At 38.9% G+C, this 22,580-nt stretch overlaps 1 protein-coding gene across 7 annotated transcripts in view; it reads right to left on the bottom strand.

Annotated features, from left to right (window-relative positions):
• Positions 1 to 22,580, bottom strand: part of PLEKHA7 (pleckstrin homology domain containing A7) — a 268,956-nt gene that overhangs the window by 85,625 nt on the left and 160,751 nt on the right. For all 7 annotated transcript variants that reach the window (XR_012639855.1, XR_012639856.1, XM_074954938.1 and 4 more), the window contains 5 exons: positions 19,620 to 19,731; positions 16,028 to 16,132; positions 14,110 to 14,182; positions 12,343 to 12,443; positions 1,221 to 1,399 (listed from right to left, as the gene is read on the bottom strand). Coding sequence is in view for 5 of the 7 variants with exons in the window: in XM_074954938.1 (XP_074811039.1) it covers positions 1,221 to 1,399; positions 12,343 to 12,443; positions 14,110 to 14,182; positions 16,028 to 16,132; positions 19,620 to 19,731 (570 nt within the window). In the remaining 2 variants the exon portion in view is untranslated. The remainder of the gene's footprint in view (positions 1 to 1,220; positions 1,400 to 12,342; positions 12,444 to 14,109; positions 14,183 to 16,027; positions 16,133 to 19,619; positions 19,732 to 22,580) is intronic.

The following is a 22,580-nucleotide window of genomic DNA, read 5'->3' as shown; positions in this document are numbered from 1 at the left end:
CACAAGAAAGAAAATAATTATTATTTAAGGTATGAGATAATCTTAACAATTTATTACTATTGTAGAGTTCATAGTCTCTTCTGATCCATCACCAAGCATCATAAAGGGTGGTCTTAAAAATGGAGTCTTTCTTACTTTTTGTCTATTTATGTCCTGTCTGAGCCAAAACAGATTTTTTCTCTGGGCTCTGAGAGCATTTTCAACTGCTAGCTCCTCATCCCAGCCTCTTTTGAAGTTTACAGCTCAATTATTGCTTTTTCCTGGACTTCTGAATTCAGCACTTCAGACATTAGCTTTAGAAAAAGTAGCGTCTAGGAGCTCCAATCACAAAGCAGGACTCCACTATGCTAGTTATGTAACATAGAGCACATCGCTCCCCCAAAATGTTACAAAATGCAGTGTTAGAAAATACAGTAAGGCAAGATGTTAACTAATACTAGTTTCCAAGATGTATCTATACACTTATATTCCATAACTAAAAAGCATGGGAAAATCAAAGTTGATAAGTACATTTGTCCTTTTCATATAGTTTGGTTTTTACTCTCTACTCTTTAGAATACCCCTCTTAGAAATTTGAAAACAGTATCCCCATTCCACTCCTCTCCAAACGTTTTTTTTTTTGCCTTATTTTTTTTCTTTTTAAACTTGCTTCATTTCATTTTCCACACAGAGACTTAGTGCGCAGCAAGCCAGGGTGTGAATGAATCTATAGTACACTAGCCTGTTGCACACTAAGTTACTGTGTGGACCCTGCTACAGCATACTAAAAGTTCCATAGTGTGCTCTGACATACTGCACTCTATGGATCTCTAAGTCCAGTAGCAGGGTCCCCACAGTGACTTAGTGCCCAACAGCCTAGTAAGCTGTAATTTCATTCACACCCTGGCTTTCTGCATACCAAGTCTTCATGTGGACAAGCCCTAGTACTTTCTTTGTGTACCAGCACCACTGATGCGGTCAAAACAATTTTGAACATAGGGTTTTCTTTACTTTGTGCTCCCTAGCTTGTTGATTCATTAGTATCTAAGTATACTAATGTAGGACCACTATAAAAAAACCTGCAAATTTCTTTAAAATCAGAATGTATACATCTTATTCTCTGATTTAAAAAATTAAAATGAAAATAGAATATTCCCTTGCTTCTAAAAATATATTTTAACTCACTACTTTGATTTTTGAAAAAAACTTTTAGCGACAAGTTAGTAACATGTTGAACTTGCCTCTTCAGTGATGAACGTGTTTGCATAAGAGTAGATTGATTCATGGCACGGATCCAGCCATTCATATCCTCTAGGGTATCTGCACTGAAGTAGTATGTGCGCATTCCTGAATGCTCTGCCTGAGAGCCAATAATAGAACTCTTATTATAAATGTATGCCCTCATCCCTGTGTGGACAGCCTGTAAAAGCAAAAAGCAAAGACAAATTAGACAAAACTGTTATTCTGAGCCTAAAAATTTATTATAACTTGAGTGGTTACCTTAAAAAAAAAGTTATGAGTTCTCACGGTACCCTCCTGTACATAAAATAGAAGATATCCTACTACTATAACCACAGCAGTGAGACAAATGTTGAGTTTTAATGTCACTTTTTAACTTTATTTGAGATCAGTTAGTGCTGTGTAGTTCCTTTCCCTCTTTTTCATATCATTAAAATAACACTGCAGCATTTTGTTCTGTTTTTCATACCAATAACTGGAGCTTTTCGTTTTACTCCTATCTTACTTGATGCATTTTATTTGCTGTGAACACAATACAAAACAAACTAATGCATCTTTTAGCAAGAATTGCTTAAGTGAGTCAATTTTCCTATATCATATCATGAAGCCATCTGTTTAGAAGAAACACAATATAAATCTTACCATACATGTTTTTTAAACTGGCATTTTAGGAATAATTGTATTGCATGTTAAGATCTTTAGGTTAAACAATATGCTTTTAAAAAACACTAAATTAGCTACAAAAACACTAGACTTGATGATAAAGTTAGCAACATTTATTGAATTATTAAAGCACATGGTACTGTATTTCAAATGTTATTGCATACAAAAAGCTTCCATGTGCTATCTCAAAACCAAAACTATTTGAGATATTTAGATATATGAAGCTGCCAGCAGCTAAGTATTAAACTTAACACTCTGACATTTCTATTGTTCTTATGTACATAATTTTATTTCAAATGTGTGTTTTCATTATTCTAGTCTAGTTATATTTAGTCAGATCTTACCCACAGTTCCATAAAGACATGGTACCCACATTACTAAGTAGGTCTCATCAGATGCTCCTTCCTGAATCAAGCTACAAAATTTCCTGTGTGTTACTTTATAAATGCACTTTAAAAGTAGACCATCGGAAATCATCTGCTACTGTTAACAGAATTAACAGCAACTGACAGCCATTCACAGAATCGTAAGTGAGGTCAGCAATTTTCAAGTTTTCTCTATACTAGTTAGTTCTTCAAAAATCCTCTATTTTGGCTTCAGAAGCTTTGATTTTATTTGGTTATATTTATTTAATCACAAAATCTATGAATCTCCCTCTTTTCTGTTGCATTTCCAAGCACTGGAACTCTGACTATAAAACTCCATTCATCTTGTAGGCTCATGCAATCAATATTTTGAGCACATTAGTAATTTAACTGTTCACAGTTTTTGAACAAACTACAGCTAGTATCAACACACACAAATACGAACTACACAGAAGCTTTTTTGAACCAAGTCAATTTTTCATTCACATATACATATGTATAAAACAAACATTCCTTTTATTTTAAAAGCTACATTCCACATATAACTCTTATAGTTGGACTTGTGTTTTGATGGAGTCTTTTCCCCTTTGTTATTCTACACTGAAAAATAACCTACCATCATACTTGGCTTTAGAAATACAAACACTTTTGACAGAACACGATACGTTTGATCTTGTGTGAAGCTTCCTACATGATTTGTTATATACTCTGAAATTGCTGAGTTAGTGTTAACATCAGACTCTCACTTCAACCATGTGCAAACTTATTGTAGAATAAGGGGGTTCCCCCACTATTTCAGCACTTCATGTTTTGTAGACAACTTGCTCCCTTCCTTTTTACCCAGAATGGCTGCAAACATTTGAACATGGTCTTTCACTCACCTACATGACTGCTACAGGGAGCCCTCTTATTTCCTTTAAGACAGCTCTATCATATATTTTGTTCTAGTGCAAGTCTTTTGGCTGCCACCTCCCATCTCACTGGGCGGGAAGGTTGATTGGACCAGCAGTGTGTTACAGGACAGCTTAGAAAGAAAGGGGACAGCACATGCCTGGGATTCCAAGGCCTTCCACATACTATTGGCTAGCCGGGGGGAGGGGAGAGGGTGGTGCAAAGTGGGAAGCTGACTGGCCTCTCACATCCCCCTAACTTCACCATTAATTTAAACCTCTACTAAGGTTTTTGGGGGCGCCTTGGCTGCCTACCCTCCCTCGCTGTAATTGTAGTATAGTAGCTGTAGTTTTGGATGCACAGAGTCTGACCACTCACCTGTTTTGGAATCAAGAACAAATTTTTTCCATTGTGCCAGTCTGGCAGAGGCCTGTTGGTTTTTTTCACCTTCCTCACAGTAAAATGGAAGCATAGTTTTGTTCAAAAGAAGTAGGACTTAGAAATTAATATTAGTAATTTGTAGGAATGTTTAGTTCATTGCAACTTGCTGCCGCTGTCCAGTGTGGATAAAGGCCAAAAGGGCCAATTCTCAGAAGTAAGAGACCTGGAATTTCGCTGGTGGACCTTGTGACTATGGCAGAAGGGGAGAGTTGAAGGCTTTGCAGATTGAGGTCACTCTTTGCTAACCTCCTGCCTTCCTTGGAGTGGGGAGCATGGGAGGATTCAGAAGTGAATTGAGTCCTAAGGATAGGGTGAAGAGGGTCTACCCAAGTTATGAGGTTGTACAGTGGGAGCCATGCAACCTTGCACTAAACACACTTAAATACCTGGTATGTGAGAGTCACAGGAGATGAGACATGCCTCTCCCGAGGATTAAGTTAATGAAGCTGTAACCTGCTGCTTAAACTGAACTCTGTCTTCATTCACCTGTATATCCTAATTAATGTGGTATGTCTTTTTCTCCCATAGAATTCTATTACACTCTCTTTCAGAGTAGCCATGTTTAGTATGCAACTGGAAGAGAGTGCAGGACACTATTTGCCTAACAAACTGTATAAGCAGCAAGCAATATATATATGGCACCTTTCTCTCTTCAAAGACTGAAGAAATTACATGTATAGCCTCAGAGAATGAGGAATAAAGGTGTCATGCTATGATCAAAAAACCCTGACTCTCAATGGAGTTAAGAGAATGTAAAATTGGTCAAAATAACATTCAAACGTATTCCAGATATCTATTAGTAGCATGTCAAACATGCAAGAAAAAAAACACAATCTTATGCTGGTGTCTGATGGCTGTCACTGCTAGCAGACACAGAAGAGTTTTGAGAGACTTGTTTTTTATTTTAAACCATTGTTAAACACATGAACATACATAACTGGGGAAAAAATAATATTGGTACCTATTCATGCATTCAGATGCCTTATTCTGGACAGACAGAGGAAAAGGCAGGCCCTCTCCCAGAAGGCACAGAAGGAGAAATGGAGAGCAAACCCCAAGAGCATACCAATAAGGACAAGACAAGGACAAAAAAAAGTTGAAGTTAAAATAGTAAAAGGATTCAGGTTTTCAAGGACTATATTTTAACACAAAACTACACTGATTAAAGTAAGTAATAACTAATATTAAATGTCTAGAACCGTTACGTTCATAGATAGAAATACTAAACTAAGAGAAAGTCACAATTACACAGAGAAAGTTAGTACCTTTTTACGCATGCCTCTGAAAGTCAGGCATCACAATGACTTATGAAAATACAGAAGAATAACTCCTCTTACTCTTAGGTTGAAAAATGTCAAATTTATGGAACACTTATGAGCCAAAATTAAATGAATATCTCATTCCTCAGCTAGACTGTGAATCACTTTCCTGTAAAAAAATTATCAACATTATGTGGAGAGGGAAGAGGAATTAGATATAACAACTCTTCAGGAAATCTAGAAGCTGAGACCACTATTTTCCCCCTCCTCTTCCTCCATTCTAAAGTCTGAAACAGTCCCTTTCAGGTATACAGAGCACGGCATTTCCTCAGTTTACATAATGGTAATAAATCCATTAGACAGATTTAGGGTACATAAGCTACCAGAGAGCCTAAAGGGAAAGCTCCCTGGTAGCATATGTGCCTTAAATCTGGCTATTGGATTTATATATAAAGAGTGAAGTATGTCAACACCAACTTCAGGAAGTAGTGAGATACTATGAGCAACTGACAAAGATGGCAGCCCAAATCCCAACATGTCTCAGCAATGAAGAGCAGCTCCAAACAGTAAATCCTGATTTCCGCTAATACAGGACATTAAAATACCCAGAAACAGTGTTGCAATGGCCTCTATTTTATAGGCAAAAATTGGGATTTCACTCGTTTCTTGGTTTCAAGTGCCAAGAGATAACTCCCTGTCATAGAAGTTATACATTGTAGTGTCAGTGTAAAAATAGAGTGTCTTGGTAGGGCTGATGTCATTTGTGATCTCTTATTGAAGTTTTATTACTACTCCATCTTATTCATCTTCACCATATTGGACTTAAAGCAACAAATCATGGACATGATTCTGCAGGATCAGAACCTACGCCTGTATAATTGCTTGCAATGAATTGTTCCTTTGCCAAAGAAATGATGGAAAGCTCTCCACTTTCTCAATCTAGTATAATGGAGGAATATTCCTAAACTATTTTTTTAGTATTATATTTGGATAAACTTAAAAAACATTCCCTATGAAAATACTTTTCACACACACGAACAATCAAAATTAATCTTTTCTCAGGGAGAACTCTCCAGCTTTTAGTATGATTTTAATACTCTGTGTTTTAAACTGTTTAATACTAAGACCAGCTCAACAAACTAAATACATCTATCAGAAAATAAATGTTTAAAATGGAAGCTGGCCAATAATTAAACTCATACTTATACTGTAATTGGCATTTTGCACTAAACTAAATAGAAGACAGACCATGTTTAAAATATGACAGGATACATTTTCCACTTGTTCAGGACTTCAATGTGAAAAAAGTCCTAGCTTTATTTTGGGATTAATCTTGTTGTGTTTTCTATTTCTAGCAGCATTTAGTTATGACATATAATGTTCACCCATGCTCTGTATATTTAAGGGTACTGAACAGATTAGATAAATGTAATGGCTAGTGAGTGATGGAATTCTGGTAAGGCAGTGCTCTTGAACTTCTACAAGCTGACACGTGATGCTGTAGGTGTGGAATTTGAGACAGTCTCACGTTATCACTACTATAGAAATCCTAGGAAATCTATTCTTGCCCCTGCTATAAACTTTGTTCTGAGATAAGAAAGCCACAGGTCCTGGCTTTAAACCTGCATTCAAACATCAGATAAAAGCTTAAGTAGAGTCAATTCCAGCCAAACAAATGATCTTTTACAAATAATACAAGGCAGTCTACGTACGCATGATTTATTTTATGAGTTCTCCAGTAATAGCATAACACTGGCTTTGCAATAAAATCCTACATGACATTGTTTGGTGAAGAGATCATTATTAAAAGTCTTAGTATAATGGCTTATAGTGATTTTAACCAAATGTCCTCACCGTAACTGAATGTGGTGGGTCTTTGTCCATCCAGCAAGAAAAAGGGGATAGAGCTCCTTTTAAGGTTCCCACTGCAATTGGGTTACAAGGGAGGAGGAAAGGGGATGGACTGACTTTAGCAGAGCCAGGAGGTGGGGGGGAGGGGGAACAGGAAGTGGATGGACAATGTGGCAGCACTTACCTACCATGTGCACCAGAGGAGAGGGAAGTATTTATACTCCGTACATTTGGGAAGGAACTTTCATCAATCACCAATCAGTAGCACCCAACTTCCCACCCACGAGATCAGAACAGGACTGGGCTTTATCATCATCTGCTGTAGACATTGTGCTAGTTCCTTGGAAGGAATTTTTGCTTCACAACCAGATTGGCTGAGGCATGGTGGGGTTTTTTCTATTTTTTTTTTTTTTTTTTTTGCTTTCCTCGCAGCGAGTCAGGGCGAAGTACATGAGGAGGATAGGTCAAGATGTGGCAAACTTAGTAGGTGGCAGGTGTCCAGTACAGGTATTCATTACAGAGGGGATATGGTTCCCTGAGAAACAGAAATTGGAAGGGGATTTAAGGGATGGCATCCCCTAAGGAAGCTGGAAAAAGAGGAGTTGGGGCTCCTAATGTCCAGTACAGTGGGAAGACTACCTGCCCCATTTTCCAGCCCCTCTTAACCCTCATTTGAGGAGAGAGTGGTGGTGTCCCAGCAATGGAGTGGGACCAAATTGGGTTCCAGATAAGTGTAAACAATTAAGGAAAGAACAATGACCTGAACTTATGATTTATTGCTGGGTATTCCCAGATACGTTAAGTGACTAATTAAACCACATTCTTTCTCTCTTCTCTTCTTCCTGCATGGCTGAGTCTATGACTATATTATGCTGATCGTCAGAGACTAACTGAAGCCCAGTTAGGATACTCTAAATCATTTGAGAAGGAATTTTGACAGAACCTAATTGCTTCTGAAATTGTTATTTAACAGTAAACATAAACATGGCAAACTGCAGAACTAGTGAGGAGTGATTCAAATTTGTTGATCCTCCCTAGGTAAAAGCACAAGGTTAACAAATGTAGGTGTCAACAGCAGCACCAGAACTTGCATACTGGAGACGATGTCTGGCTCTTGAAACCCATCTAAATTCTTTTTTTCTTTTGTAATAGTTTTATATTGGTTTACAATCTTATAACTTTATCATAAAAATGAAAAAGTTTCCAAGCAGCATTTTTTCACTAAAAAGATATGTTTTAGCTAGTACAACTATCCTTAATAAGATATTCCCTTTGCAATTGTTTCTTATTTTATACTTCAGGAGATGTAGAAGCTTGGACCTCCATTTTAACCTCTTTTTCAGTATTTGCTTCTTCCTAGGGAAAAGGCTTACTGAATCATACCTGTTAAATGTTGGAGTGAAGATTCTTTTACAAAAGTTCCTTTGTAATTTTTCCTGTTACATGGTGTCTGAAGCTACATCTACACTACAGCACTTGCAGCTGTGCCACTGTAGTTGCTTGGGGTGGAAATATTCTAAGTCAATGGGAGAAAGCTCTCCCATCGGTTTAATAACTCCCACCTCCATGAGAGGTGGTAACTAGGTCGGTGGGGGAAGCTCTCCTGCCAACATAGTGCTGTCTACACTGGCTCTTAGGTCAGTGTAAATTACATCGCTCAGGGGTTACACTGAAGTAACCTGTAGTGTAGACAAGGTCTCAGCTCTCCATATTTATTTATTTTTACAAATTTGCAAAAATACACTAAATGTTTCTAGAAAGTGCACTGGATTTGGTCACCATGCCCTCTTCTTTTATGGAACCAGAAAACACTTGGGATAAAATCGCTTTCCTCCGTGGTGAACTGGAAATGGTTCTATGGCTCCTACATATACAAGGGACAGCCTGTCTAAGCAAATGTTTGTGACAAGAATCCCTGAGGAGGGACAAGGAAAGCGGGATGGCAGGATGGAGGAGAAATGGATGGAGTTACCCAATGTTATAATTTGTAATATGCTTCCATGCAGGTCAAAAATGGGAGAGATGATCACCCAGGGGAGGAAGATGGGTAGTGTGGTGTTGCTGAAGATTCCCAAGGTAGGAAGGGTTCTTGACTTTCAACCAGATAATCAAATTGACCCTTCAATGATAATAAGGGTTGGGTGGCGGTAGGGGGTCACAGCAAGCAGTCCTTCTGATATCTGTCTTTTCTTAGGTGGATCAGCTGGTCTATGAAAGACAGAGAATTGGACCAGATGGATCTCTGTTCCATTTGTGATCAACTGCATTGTCTTTCATTTGCAGGAGTTGACAGAGAGTGGCCCTTGAGTCCTTTAAGATGTGCACGATTCTTTGGTGGACTCACTGAAAAGTCTCTGTGTGAAAAGGAAGGTTTTCTATGATATTTAGATCTCCCTAAGACATGCTGATAGCTGCAGCCAAGATGCTTAATGCATAACAACAGCAGTAGAGATAGAACAAGCTGCACTGCTGGCTGCATCTAGGGAAGTTTGCAGTGAGGTCCTCATTAAGAGCTAACCCTTAGTTTTGATGGCCTGAAACTGTTCCTGATGATCTGTGGGAAGATGATCAATAAAAGTGTTTAATTTGCTGTAATTGGTCTGGTTACACTTTGCCATCAGAGCCTAATAATTTGCTATTCTAAACCACAGCGTTGAGGAAGAGTAGTTTTTAAGCCCAAAGAGATCAAGATGCTTCTGGTGTGACTGTATGGCATAGACTCAGTATGGTGCTGTTTACAACGCTAATTAACAGCTTCCACACAACCAAGGAATTAGGAAAAGGGTGTGAAAATAAAAACTTAGAATTCTTTGGCAGAACAAAGTATTTTTAATCGGCTTGCTCAAGTCTACCAGATCGTTTTGACAGAATCCAGTACAGCCTCATTTACTGGCGTAGCTATTCAGTCAGAAGTTGTCATGTGGAGTATATACAAGAGCTTATGTTGTGACTCTTAGACCTTGTTCAATGGGATCTGAAGCAAGGCAGCAATCCATTTAGTCAGCTCCTAAAACTGTTTAAAATCTTTGGCATAAGAGAGTATAGGAGGCAGCACAGCTACATCTGGAGAAGATGAAGAGATATTAGTTTGTGGTGTCACATCCTTATCCACTCTAGTCTCTTGCTCTTTAAAAAGCTCCTCAAGAAGTTGTGGTTGTTTTAGTGGGAGAGATGAAGCAGATGATTGCCTTTCACAATATTCCCCACAGGAGTAGCTAGGATCCCTCAATATTGCTGATGGAAGGCTGCCTATGGGACCCAATATGGCCACTGAGGAGGACCATAACGTAGAGGGGGATGCATCCAATGCTGCTCAGACTCATAAGAAGGGGCATGAGATTCTCTTGCCCTTTGGGCTTTTTCTCAGGTAAGGTGCCTGGAAAGATGTCTCTATGGTGGTAAGTGGGAGATCCCTGTACAGCAATATGGGAATCTAAAGAGTCCACATTATAGTGCAGAGGAGGAGCAGACCCCATTGTCTGGTTGATGGAATGGTACCAGAGAACCAGGGTTACCAGAAAATGGTAAGACCTCAGAGACCCTGAATATCTCAGTACTGACTTCTATTAGATACCCATTCATAGTGCAGACTCTGGCTCATCAGACACTAACAAGTCCTTATAGAATCTGAACTTCTTGTGCGTAAATCTGCATCTGGATTAGATGGGGCTCCACAGTAACCAATGTCAATACTGAGAGTGTTGGTGGTAGTATCTGTCTAGCCGTACCTGTCTAGAGGTATCAATGTTGCAGTCTGGGTCACCTGTTTAGATACTAGTGGTACTATAAGGAGATCCAGAACTACTCCTCCTAGGAGCTCTAATGGCACCCTCTGTTCTCTTATCCTGCGAAGACCTAGGTACTAAGGTCAACAGAGCATGGTGCTCACTCTGAGGCTCATGTCTTGGGAGGGTATCTGGGCCTGTATCTGAAGCAGATCGGAGGAGGGAGTGCTCCAACACGAGGAGCCAAAGTTTAATCTCCCACTTTTTACAAGATCTGCTTTTAAAAGCTGAACTGAACTGAATTTAGCTGGGATGCAGGTGTTTCCCAAACAACGGATACACACAATGTCTGTTGCTGACCGGGACAGCTTCCCAGCAGGTAAGGCAGTGCTTTAATTCCAGGGACAGCAACATGCCAAGTTGATGATGCCCCCAAAAGCAAAGCTCTCAGAACAGGAACCCCCAAATTATAACTGAAGTAGTACAATTATCAAAAGAACTAAACAAGCTGAACTAAGAAGTCGAGGCAAAGCTGAAAGCTGTTTGCCTTTGCAGCTCTATATATCCTTGGTAGAGGGCACATGAGCTTCTAACAGGCATTGCTACTGAAAATTGCCAATCAAAGGCACATGTGCACCTGAAGTGGAACACCTGTAGGGACACTACTTGAAGAAGAAATATTCATTTATTTAAACAAATCAATTTCAATCCATTTTCCAGAGAAAATAAACCTGAAATCAGCAACAGGCAGTCTGAATTGCTAAAACCTACAAATCAAGAAGAAAGAAAAAGCTCTGGGTGGGCAGATTTAAAAAGCTAAGTCTTTCTGTAATTCTCCTAAGGCAAAAAGATGGAAGAAAGTTTCTTTCTAGAACATCATTTGCATACCACTTGATGGAACTGTGCATGATTAATGCTTGTAATTTACTTTGATGGATTCAATGTGTCGTGTTCTGTTCCAAATATCTGTATATTTTAAAAATATAACCTGCATTGAAGCCTCTATAATTTGCCTTAATGCATGTGCTCAGACATGTAGTGAGCTGGAAGCAGGCTTTTCCATTACCAAGAATAGGTTTATTTTCTTTTGTTGCATTTTCAAAGAGCAATAAATAGCTAGAGCAAACCATAAATCATTCAACATAGAATTTTAACAAAGAACACTCCTTATCAAAACAATAGATGTACTTAAACTACATGGAAGGCAAAATTAAAATGTTGTTCTAAGTAGAACCTTCAACAACTATAGCTTCAAGACTCTATTTAGTAGTTAAAGGTGGCTGTTCTTACTCTCTAAGATACGGAAATTACAACATGAGTTAAGAGATAAAAGGAGGAAATTAATTCTTTTGAACTATTATAGAGGCCATACTAATTATCCATTTTTTGCAAAGAAAATAAATGAGAAGTTTAATTGCCACAATGCATTATATTACACAGCAACTAAAGTCATGGCACTGTCATTTCCTCTCCTTGTCAAAACTTAGTGATGGTTTTGTTGCAAAGAAGAAAAAAAAGTCATCCCCATCCACAGTAAAGCAAAGCAGTCTATGAGGGAAAAAGTCAATATTTCTCTCTATTTATAAGAGAAATGATAAGGTTTGTCAGTTTTATTTTCTGATATTTTACAGACAGAAGATCATTAACCACAGGCACATACTAAAGCAACAGGGAAACTTATAGCATAGCAGAAAAATGAACTATGATAAAACTATTAGATCCAAGAAAGAACTATGTAACATTGTAAATATGTATGAAGTAGATAAGATGTAAAAATGAAACATTCATTTTTACAATTATTTTAAAATGGAGATATTGTTATTGTTTCCTCTAAACAATGTCTTCTCTTATGCAAATAAACATTTTTAAACATCTAGTGTATTTACTGCTGAATATAAATCATAAGCTTTGTAATTTATTTACTTGTACCTTAAAGGAATACTTGCGGTTTATGCGATCTTCAGGTCCAACAGGAGATATTACATAACTAGGCAATGGTATGCTACCCAAAACAGTTTCTTCTCTGCTGTCTATTGAATGAAAGAAAAATCAAAATGATTCAGGGCACTTCTTCATCAGGTGTAAAAAAACATATTCCCTAACACAGTGGTTCTCAACCAGGTATACACATACCCCTGGTGTTATGCAGAGGTCTTCCACAGCGTACATCAACTCATCTAGATCAGTGTTTCTCAACCCGGGGCACACGACCCCCCAGAAGGGTCACAAGTGCAGGGCCGGCATTAGGAGGTGGCAAGCAAGGAAATTGCTCAGGGCCCCGCGAAGCAAAACAATATGCTTCAGCTGCAGGTGGTGGACTCAGGCTCAGGCTTGAGCACTGGTTGGTGGGGCTTGGGCTTCAGACTCCTGAAAGCAGTCGGGAAAGGTTGAGAATCGCTGCCCTAACATATACCAATAACAGTACCAACAAGTGATAAAAACAAGTGCTTATTATATGAAGTAATGCTACCAGAACTCTTCCAGCCAACCAAAATTTCCCCTTATTTTTATTTAGTCAGAAGAATACAATTCCAGAACAAAGCTCCCACTGATGTCCCTTTAGTGACCAAATGGCAGAAACATGGGAAAGTGGAAAAGAAGGCCACCAAGGTGACAATGAATTAAAGAGGGACAAAGCAGAGAGATAGTCCTTGCTCAGCTTTCTTTTAAAAACTACTGAGGCAACAAGGGCCTACTAATAGGCAGCACTGTCTCCACTTAGACTCCCCCTTGGATCCATTCCTAGTAAGGCCCCATGCATGGGGACTGGCAACCCACGTTGTCCTGTTTCTTCTTCCTTCCTGCCTTTTTACTCACTCATGTGTGCAATGTTCTCAGATCAATATATAGTAAACATTCTTAGATTTTTATTTTTATTTTTAAGGTCAAAATAGACCATTATGATCATCTAAAACAATTTCACTCAGTGATTCTTACGTCTAACCAAATAATTACTATAGTTAATGAACATTCATTATTACTGGCACTACATAGAGGAATAGCCATAAATATGAATAAATAATACTTGGCACTTCTATAAAGCCTTCCAAATATTTCAAAGCACTTTACAAACAATGTACTTAATCTCAACATCCATGTGAGTTAGGGAAGTATTATCCCCATTCGATTCAGGAACAAACCAAGGCATATGGAGAAGCTGTGTGACTTACCAAAGATCATACAAAAAACCTAGAGGTTAAAAACTGGAGCAAGAGTCAGGAATCATGGGTTCTAATACAGATTTTGCCACTGATTGTGTGGCTTTTGGCAAGTCACAATCTCATTGTTTTTCCAGCTGTACAAATACTTACCTTCCTATATCACCGGGGTGTTAATGTTTATTAATGTTGGTAATGTGCTTTGAACATGTAAAGTGCTATAAAAATACAAAGCAGCAGCATCTATCGTCTATACCACTGCTCGAAACACATGTCTCTGGACTACCCATGTCTTAACCATAACTTTATTCCAATAAGTGTGAGAAACCAATACAAGCAAGCAAACAAAAATGTTGCTTTCTAATGAGGGTTTGAGTCACAATGTAATGTTAAACAACTGTTTGAGGGGTAAACAGTGGTGAAAAAGTCTAACAGTTTTTCGAGCTCTTAAGAGAAGTTCTGAAGAACAAATTAGAATATTTTTCACAATGACCTCAGTTTCATGAAAACTTTCAAAACCACTACATTGTCTACCCACCTTTATAGTAAAACAAACAATAATCAGACAGCAGAAACCATCGTCTTTTCCATAATCTCATTCCAGAGCTATCCTGCAAAAGCAAGGAATTTAATATAATTTTTTCAGTTCAAATAAAAGCTCATATAGTGGTTGTTTTATCATCTAATTCCTACAGTGCTCTACTAATTAACAGATTACCACCGTTGTCCCAAAATACAATATTAATCATTACAAAAATGAATATTTTACATTTGCTTGGAGAAACATTATGCAATGATAGAATCATCAAGGATAACATCTAGTTACAGGACAAATCTTCCCTATGTGATCCAGGACAATTTTCAAAAAAATTATTTTTATTCTCTAACTAATCTCAAATCTAAAGTGTACATGGATTGCGCAGTATGGGTAGCTACCATGTATTTTCCTCACAGATCTATCAGGCAATTAGGATAATTAATTGTGTATCAGGAAGTGATACTCATTCCAAGGATTGCTTCTTGACAAAGATGAGGATCAGCATATAAGCAGAGTGAACAGGGAAAACTTAATGGAACAGCACAGAAAAGCATAAAAAAAACCTGTAAATAAATCAAGAGACAAATTTCATAGAAAATACAAAAAGGCTAAGACACACTTCCTAGACGATTCTGTCACTAACCTTCAAGGTAACTTAAAAAAATCTATTTTGAATACACTAGAGCCTATGAGGCCTTAAGCAGTTGACAAGATTTTCAACAGAATATGTATTATCAACTAAAGCACAGAGATTTGAAAAGCAATTACAATTTAATTTTTTTGTATGAAACAATTCATATTTTAGGAAAGAGAAAGCAGTTTTGAACATTGTCAATACATTTTAGGATGAATAGACACCTCTTAACCATGTCTGGATTGTTGATTTAAGATAAGATTTTATAAATTAAAAAGAACAAAACTGTCAGCTCCATACTGGAACAAAAGGAAAAGGCCTTTATGATCTAGACTATTGGGCCTGTCCCGCCCACTGCAGCTGCCACTGGGCATTAGGGGTGCTACCGGGGCCAGGAGACTAGCTCCCCTTTGCTGGTAGTGGAATGTGAGTTGATACAGTTTATTGCCTAGAGAGGTTAGCCATCATGGCTCCCATCCTCACCACCTTTTAATCTAACTGATAGATCTCCAGTGATGTGGGGGCTAGGCTGATCAGCAGTGTAGGGTCTGGAAGGGAATTTTTTCATATGGCAGAACTGGCAAACTGCTGTGTGGATTTTTTTTCACTTACTATGACATTCAGGAGGTCTGGTTCTGGGGCATTTAGGTTACAACTGCTGCAACACTGGCAGATTCCAGTATGATTGGTGGGTTAAAAAGGATCTGACTAAAGTCCTGTAACCTAGAGTGGGCTGCTCAAGCAATAGTCCTGGTATGGTAATACATGATGAGACGGCTGGCTTCTTTCTTGCTCGGCTTGTGGCTCCCCTTATCTTATCCCTCCTACCTCTACAGTGGAGGATGGGAAGGAGTCAGGACTCTGGCTTTGAGTCAGAATCCATTGGCAGTCTTTCATAATCACTCTCAGATTTATATACAGTAGGGTCACCGGTGCCAGTTGAGATCCACACTGGAATAATCCTGTCGGGTATGTGCAGTGGTTACCAGAGTTAGGTAGCAGTTTAAAATAAAGTTGTGGCTTCCACATTTAAATACTATAGCATTTCTCTCATTTTTTCCATGTCCAAATCAAATCTCTATGGAAAGCCTAAGGGCCTGACTTTTAGAGGTGCTGAGCACAAGCAACTCTCTACTGAAGTCAATGGGAGCTTCAGGTTTTCCACAAAACTGAAATTCAGGCCCTTCAATTCTTTTACTGTTATCTAAAAAGCTTTCATAGATATCTGATATATTCTGTTGCACATTCTGCAATACAAAGAGAAACAAATAATCTCTCACATACCTGTTTGTGTAGCCAGCCTCTCACCACAACAGGAACATTAGGGTTCCTCTTGATAGACTGGTCCCTCTTTCCAAAGCTGTGAACTTTATTATAAGATTTTAAAACCTGAAAAGAAGCACACTGCAATAGTACTAAACATACTGTATTAAAGTCACATCAGTTAGATTACAAATAACCAAGGCATTGTTTCATATTTTGTTACACAGTAATGAAATAGTTCTAGCACTCTTCAAAGGCACATGTATATTGGCACTGGAATTTAATTAAGTAGTTGAGGAAAATCAGCTTCCTATTATCATCAACATATCAGTACCAAAGGCTGTTCCAATTCCATCTGAATCATAACAGTGTTGGTGTCCAACTTTTCCAATTTAAAAACTGGGTGACTGAGCAACAAAATGGCAGGTGAAATTCAGTGTTGATAAATGCGAAGTAATGCACATTGGAAAACATAATCCCAATGATACGTGCAAAACAGTGGGGTCTAAATTAGCTGTTACCACTGAAGAAAGATCTTGGAGTCATTGTGGACAGTTTTCTAAAAACATCTGTTCAATGTGTAGTGGCAGCCAATTACGCTAACAATGTTAGGAACCATTAGGAAAAGGATAGATAAGACAGAAAACATCAATGCCATAAATCCATGGTACGCCTTGTACCTTGAACGCAGTGCAGTTCTGATCACCCCATCTTAAAAAAAAAGATACATTAGAATTGGAAAAAGTAAAGAGAAGGGCAACAAAAACTATTAGGGGTATGGAACAGCTTCCATGTGAGGAGAGATTAAAAAGACTGGGACTGTTCAGCATAGAAAACAGACGACTAAGGAGGATGGAGGACTATATCATCATGAATGGTGTGGAGAAAGTGAATAAGGAACTGGTATTTATCCCTTCACAACACATGAACCAGAGATCACCCAATGAAATTAGTAGGCAGCAAGTTATGTTTGACAGGTTACGTTGTATTTTCCCTGCAAACATAAGGAAATACTTCTTCAAACAACACACAGTCAACCTGAAGAATTAATTGCAAGGGGACATGAAGGCCAAAAATATAACTGGGCTCAAAAAAGAATTAGATAAGTTCATGGAGGATAGGTCCATCAACTTCTATTAGCCAAGATGTTTAGGGATGCAACCCCATGCTCTGGATGTCCCTAAATCTCTGATTGCCAGAAGCTGGGGCTGGATGACAGAGGATGGATCACTCAATAATTGCCTTGTTCTTTTCGTTCCCTTTGAAGAACCTGGTACCGGTCACCACTGGAAGACAGGATACTGGGCTAGATGGACCATTGCTCTGATCCAGTATAGCCATTCTTATGTTCTTCTAATAGTTTAATATGATACTAAGTGTCTTATCTTTACATTAATTTCAAATGCCCTAATGTTTGTCCAGAGATTCTCGCTGCTGCTTAATACTGGCCAAGTGATCCTTGGGAAGGAGGAAAACAATCTTTGTTTGTTTGGGAGATAGCCAAAAATGTCCACTTTGAGTCTGTGGAGGAACAGCAGTGATTGAACTGCTAGGGATGCATGGAATAATTAAGTCTAGCTCTGAGTAAGAGTGGATCTGAGCTTCTGTTAAGACCTTGGATGTCGTGTCGTCATCCCTGCACCCTGAAGACACGTAGATAATTGGAAGCAAAAGGTTCCACAAGGGAGAAGATCCTGATGATAAGTAAGAATCTCTGTGGGGCAAAGCAAAAGTGTGGTAAAAAGGATTTAGAGTAAAGAGGACCTCAGTAAATCTCATTGGAGGAGCACAAGAAGCAGAAGAGATTCCACCCAACCAGTTCACCCAGCTCCGTACCAGAGCCCATGCTGCTGCATCGGGGGAAATGCTGCACCTGGTAGGCTTCCAAGAGCACTCAGGCTCTCTCTTGTACTAGGATGCAGACAGAACTGTAGTAGAGTTCCTCATAGGGCAAGAGAAGGACTGAAGGATGTTGTAAGGTGATGATGGACATCAGTTACTGGCAAACTGGAGAAGGGGGTGAGTAAAGTCTCCTTCCCACCTCTACAACGGAGTTCTACACACCAAAGTTACTTACAGGAGGTAAACTGTTAAGTCTGTCAATTTTGGCAGTGTCGCTAATTGTCTCTACCAAATCAACAAAAGCAAAATTTAAAAAATTAAACAACATTTAAAAAAATCGTAATAAAGTAGTGCATAAAATAAATACAAACATGTAAGTATTCGCAAGCGTGACTGAAAAAATTTACCATGTACCTCAAGTGGACATTTAAGCTTACCATTTAAGGTGACAAATTAATCTATTAGTATACTTTTATTGTGAACACATTTGGCTTTAAATGTAATACTAGTGACTGACACATAACAACATGTGCATTGGTCTAGTAACCTGTAATTGCATTATTACACTCTGGATCTAAAAAGTGTTTTTGGGTTTTTCATTACATGACTTACCTCTCCCCAGTAATCAGCCAAGAAAAATAATACAACAGAACTCAAGTTTTCAGCTGATGCCACATCAACAAAGAGGTTAACTCAGTAAGCACTCTTTACAATCAATTTGGCAAAACCCTTTCTTCTTTGACTTATGTGTCTCCTGCAGCTCTTTGCAGCACATGATAGTAAAACACTCTGTGATTTACTTATTAACCAGTCAGGATGCTTTTACTATGTTATTAACCAATTGTAGTAAATAAATACAATACTACTACTGGGTGTGTGTCTGTGAGAGTGAGAGAGAGAGAGAGAGAGAGAGATGTTGGTCCTGAACCACAGAGGTATAAGTATCACTGACTTAGATACTTAACAGGTTTTCCGCTTTTCCAGTGGGGAAGGTTTGAGAAGTGAAAAGGCCACAGACAAATTTAAGGCTTCATTTATATTTCTTAGCTAGCTCTCCTATTATTTTTGCTTCCTTATGGTCATTTTCCCCTCATCTTGTATTTTTTAATTTACTGTAGTCTTGGAGATGCAACTAAAGTAAGTTTGGGTTTACTAAAGTAAAGCACAGGTATATTTTGTGCCCTCAGGAAGATGATCATTTCTGTCATATTCTGTACCAGTTCTGCTTGTTGATTTTTTCTATTATTTTTGTTATCTAAATGTTCCAAATGTAGTAGTGGTGCAAGCACTAATGATACATGAGGCTAAAGTGGAGAAGTGCCTAAGATAAAGGAAGAGGAAGTGATGAGAACTAAAGGGAAATTAAGTGGAAGTCCAAGTTAAAATTTCCACTATTTTGCAGGTGATTTTGAAGTGCTTTGGACAATCATATGACCTGTGGGAATACTAGTATTACTTACACATACTTCCACTCCTTAGGAACCTCTCAAACTCTGCATTTCATCGCATCAATAATTTTCAAAATTCTCACCTAAAATTGTCATCTACTTGGGGGCTTCTGAGCTGTCCAAAGCTTATTTAGTTATTCTTGTTTTTTTTTTCTCAAATTTGCATGCGTGGAAGATAGTTTAATATCATAATTCCCTGGAAACACATTATTAGACTTCCAGGGTGAAATCCTGGCTTCACTGAATTCAGTAACAAAATTCCCCTTGACTTCAAGGGATCCAGGGTTTTACCACCAGACCAAATGATATGACTTTTGTCTTACCTTGGAGCCAGGTTTGGTATCTACAGTGGATGTAGTTACTGCAGTGGATGTTTCACTGATCATGCTTGAGGGTCTTTGGTTTACTTGTTGCTTGGACATGTGTGAATTCTGCCTAGAAAAGAAAGAAAAGGTATTTTTAAAACACAGTATTTAAAACAATCAGCTTTTGCTTTTTTATATATATTTTCACACTTAAAGGATCACTTGGAACACCCGTTATTTTGGTACTAGGTCTTTTCTAAGAAGATATTGCCAATGGTATTTAGGGGTTCATAATTCTTTATTGGTAACAAAAAAGTAACAGTAGTATGATACACTATTCCACACATTGTAACATTTTTCTAATGTCTGTAAAAAGGAACTGAAATATACATCGATAATCATTAGCTAACCATTAACCACATATATATTACATATACACTTCCAGGCAAAGCAAGTAAGTAACCTATTCCTTCCAGGGTAAAAAGACAAACACAGTAAAGACACAATCAGGTCAAGACTAGAAAACATGGAATCATCATGGTTTAAAAGGAAATTCTATATTAATTTTCTAAAGACAGAATTACTGGTGCAAGTGGTCAAGCATCATCTCTGCTGTGCTAGACTAGAAAATGGCAGAACAAGATCATCTAGTCCTTCAATATCCAATGATACTAAAAGAAGCATAAAATGATACCATACATAGTGAATGACATGGGACATTTCTAACAAATTAGAAAGGTTGCTTTGCTGGTGAAAAGTGTTATGTCAAAGCTAACGATTATTTTTCTCCACTGAATGCATCCGATGAAGTGAGCTGTAGCTCACGAAAGCTTACGCTCAAATAAATGTTAGTCTCTAAGGTGCCACAAGTACTCCTTTTCTTTTTGCGAATACAGACTAACACGGCTGCTACTCTGAAACTTTTCTTACATTGTTCTCCAATGTTTTGACATGAGAAATATTTCGCTTTCACAATGCTGTCCAGCTCAGTGAATGCCTGTGCTACATACAGTTACATTATATATTGGTCCTACAAACTAGACTACCTGAAGATTAGTCTAAAAGGTATACTTGACTTGAGGATGAAGATTTCACCGTAAAGGTGTTACACAAACATATAGAAAGACCATCTAAAAAGAGAAAACAGCTTCTTGTTCACTAAAATGTATCTGTGATCAGCAACAAGAAATCCATGCCACCCGCCTCAACAGGTATGATTCTTTTCAATTTACTATGGCATAGGTCATATGCTCAAGCTGAAAAAGCTGAAGCAGGAGGGGAATAGCTAATTTTATTCAATTGGAGAGAAAGAGAACTCAAAGAAAGTATGCAGATAGTAACAGATAAGTTGAAGGAAAAATATCAACAAAATATTTGATAAATATATTTTAGTCTGGAAAATTAAGTTATCCTCAAAGGGTGCATATTAAAATTCTGTGGAATTTTCTCAGCAACACATTGTTTCAGACTCGATTGTCATACAAGCTGTTCTTCATTAAGAAGCTGAAAGTCTAAGTGCTATGCTTTCATAGGCCCCGATGCTGCAAGTTGTTTCACAAGGGCAGAGCCCTGTGCCCACACAGATTCATCCAATCTGATTAATAAAATTAAGGGGCAGATCCTTCACATTGCCCAGAGAGAGAAGATCGTTCATATTTATAACATATCACTGAATGAAATGGGCATATCCCTTAAGGACAAAACAATAAGCCAACACCCTAGAGGAGGAACTCCTTGCAGATATTTATCACCAAACCTATTGCCCATTATTCCTCACAAGAAATGCACACTTCTTACTATGCACAGCAGCCATATACCAAGCAAGATAAGCACACTCAGCTACTTCTACTTGATTTGCTCCAATGGTTTAGTTTACTCTGTGTGGAGAAGCCAAATGATCTATTTTCAGAGCTTTACTTCAGTAAAAAAAAGTAAGATATTTCAAATGCACAAACATGTGCAATGTCTCTTTTCTGCCTTTGCTTGTGGCATGAATAAATCTTCACACACTCTTTTATTCCAACAGCATTCACAATACACCTTTGGCTGGGTGGATTTCTTTCTCAGGAAAATGCCCAGCTTGTTGTATCATCCATTTAACTAAGTTGCGGTTGTACTCTATTGCCACTAATCGGCTAAATGCAACATCGCCTTTCCCCTTTAAATTCATCTTTACTTGGTACCTGTAATCTAGCCAAAATACCAACTTTGACTGCAAGTATTTAGCCTGACGACAGCATGAGCACAAGGCTGAGCAGCCAGAGATAACCGCTAGCTGGTGCAAGCAAGAAAATATTCATATTAATGTATGCACTAAGGTTACACCCTTAAGCAGTGGTGAGCTGGAGCCGGTTGTTAAATTTAGAAGCCCTTTTAGAACCGGTTGTCCCATGAGGGACAACCGGTTCTAAAAGGGCTTCTAAATTGGACAACCGGTTCTAAAAGGGCTTCTAAATTTAACAACCTACCAAAAGTGGCGCTTTAGGCGCCGACTCCGTGGGTGCTCCAGGACTGGAGCACCCATGGGGAAAATTTGATGGGTGCAGAGCACCCACCAGCAGCTCCCCACCCTGCACCCGGCCCCAGCTCGTCTCTGCCTCCTCCCCTGAACACGCCGCCCCGCTCTGCTTCTCTCCCACCCCCCTCCCCCAGCTTCCCATGAATCAGCTGTTCACGCAGGAAACGGGGGGGGGCTGAGAAGCAAGTGGCGGCTTCGCGCTCAGGCCCAGGGAGGCGGAGGCGGAGCAGAGGTGAGCTGGGGCAGGGAGATGCGAGGAGGGCCACCCGTGCCACAGCAGGTAACCCGTGGGGAGTGGGGGCGCAGGGGAACCGCTCTCTGCCCCAGCTCACCTCCGCCTCCCTTGGCCTGAGCGCGAAGCCACTGCCTGCTTCTCAGCCCTCCCAGGCTTCCTGCGTGAACAGCTGATTCGCAGGAAGCAGGGAGGGTGGGCCAAGAAGCAGAGTGGGGCAGTGCGTTCA

Source organism: Natator depressus, chromosome 6, assembly GCF_965152275.1.
Source record: "Natator depressus isolate rNatDep1 chromosome 6, rNatDep2.hap1, whole genome shotgun sequence".
In the NCBI taxonomy this organism is placed as follows: domain Eukaryota; kingdom Metazoa; phylum Chordata; order Testudines; family Cheloniidae; genus Natator; species Natator depressus.
This window is presented reverse-complemented; position numbering and strand designations above follow the sequence as displayed.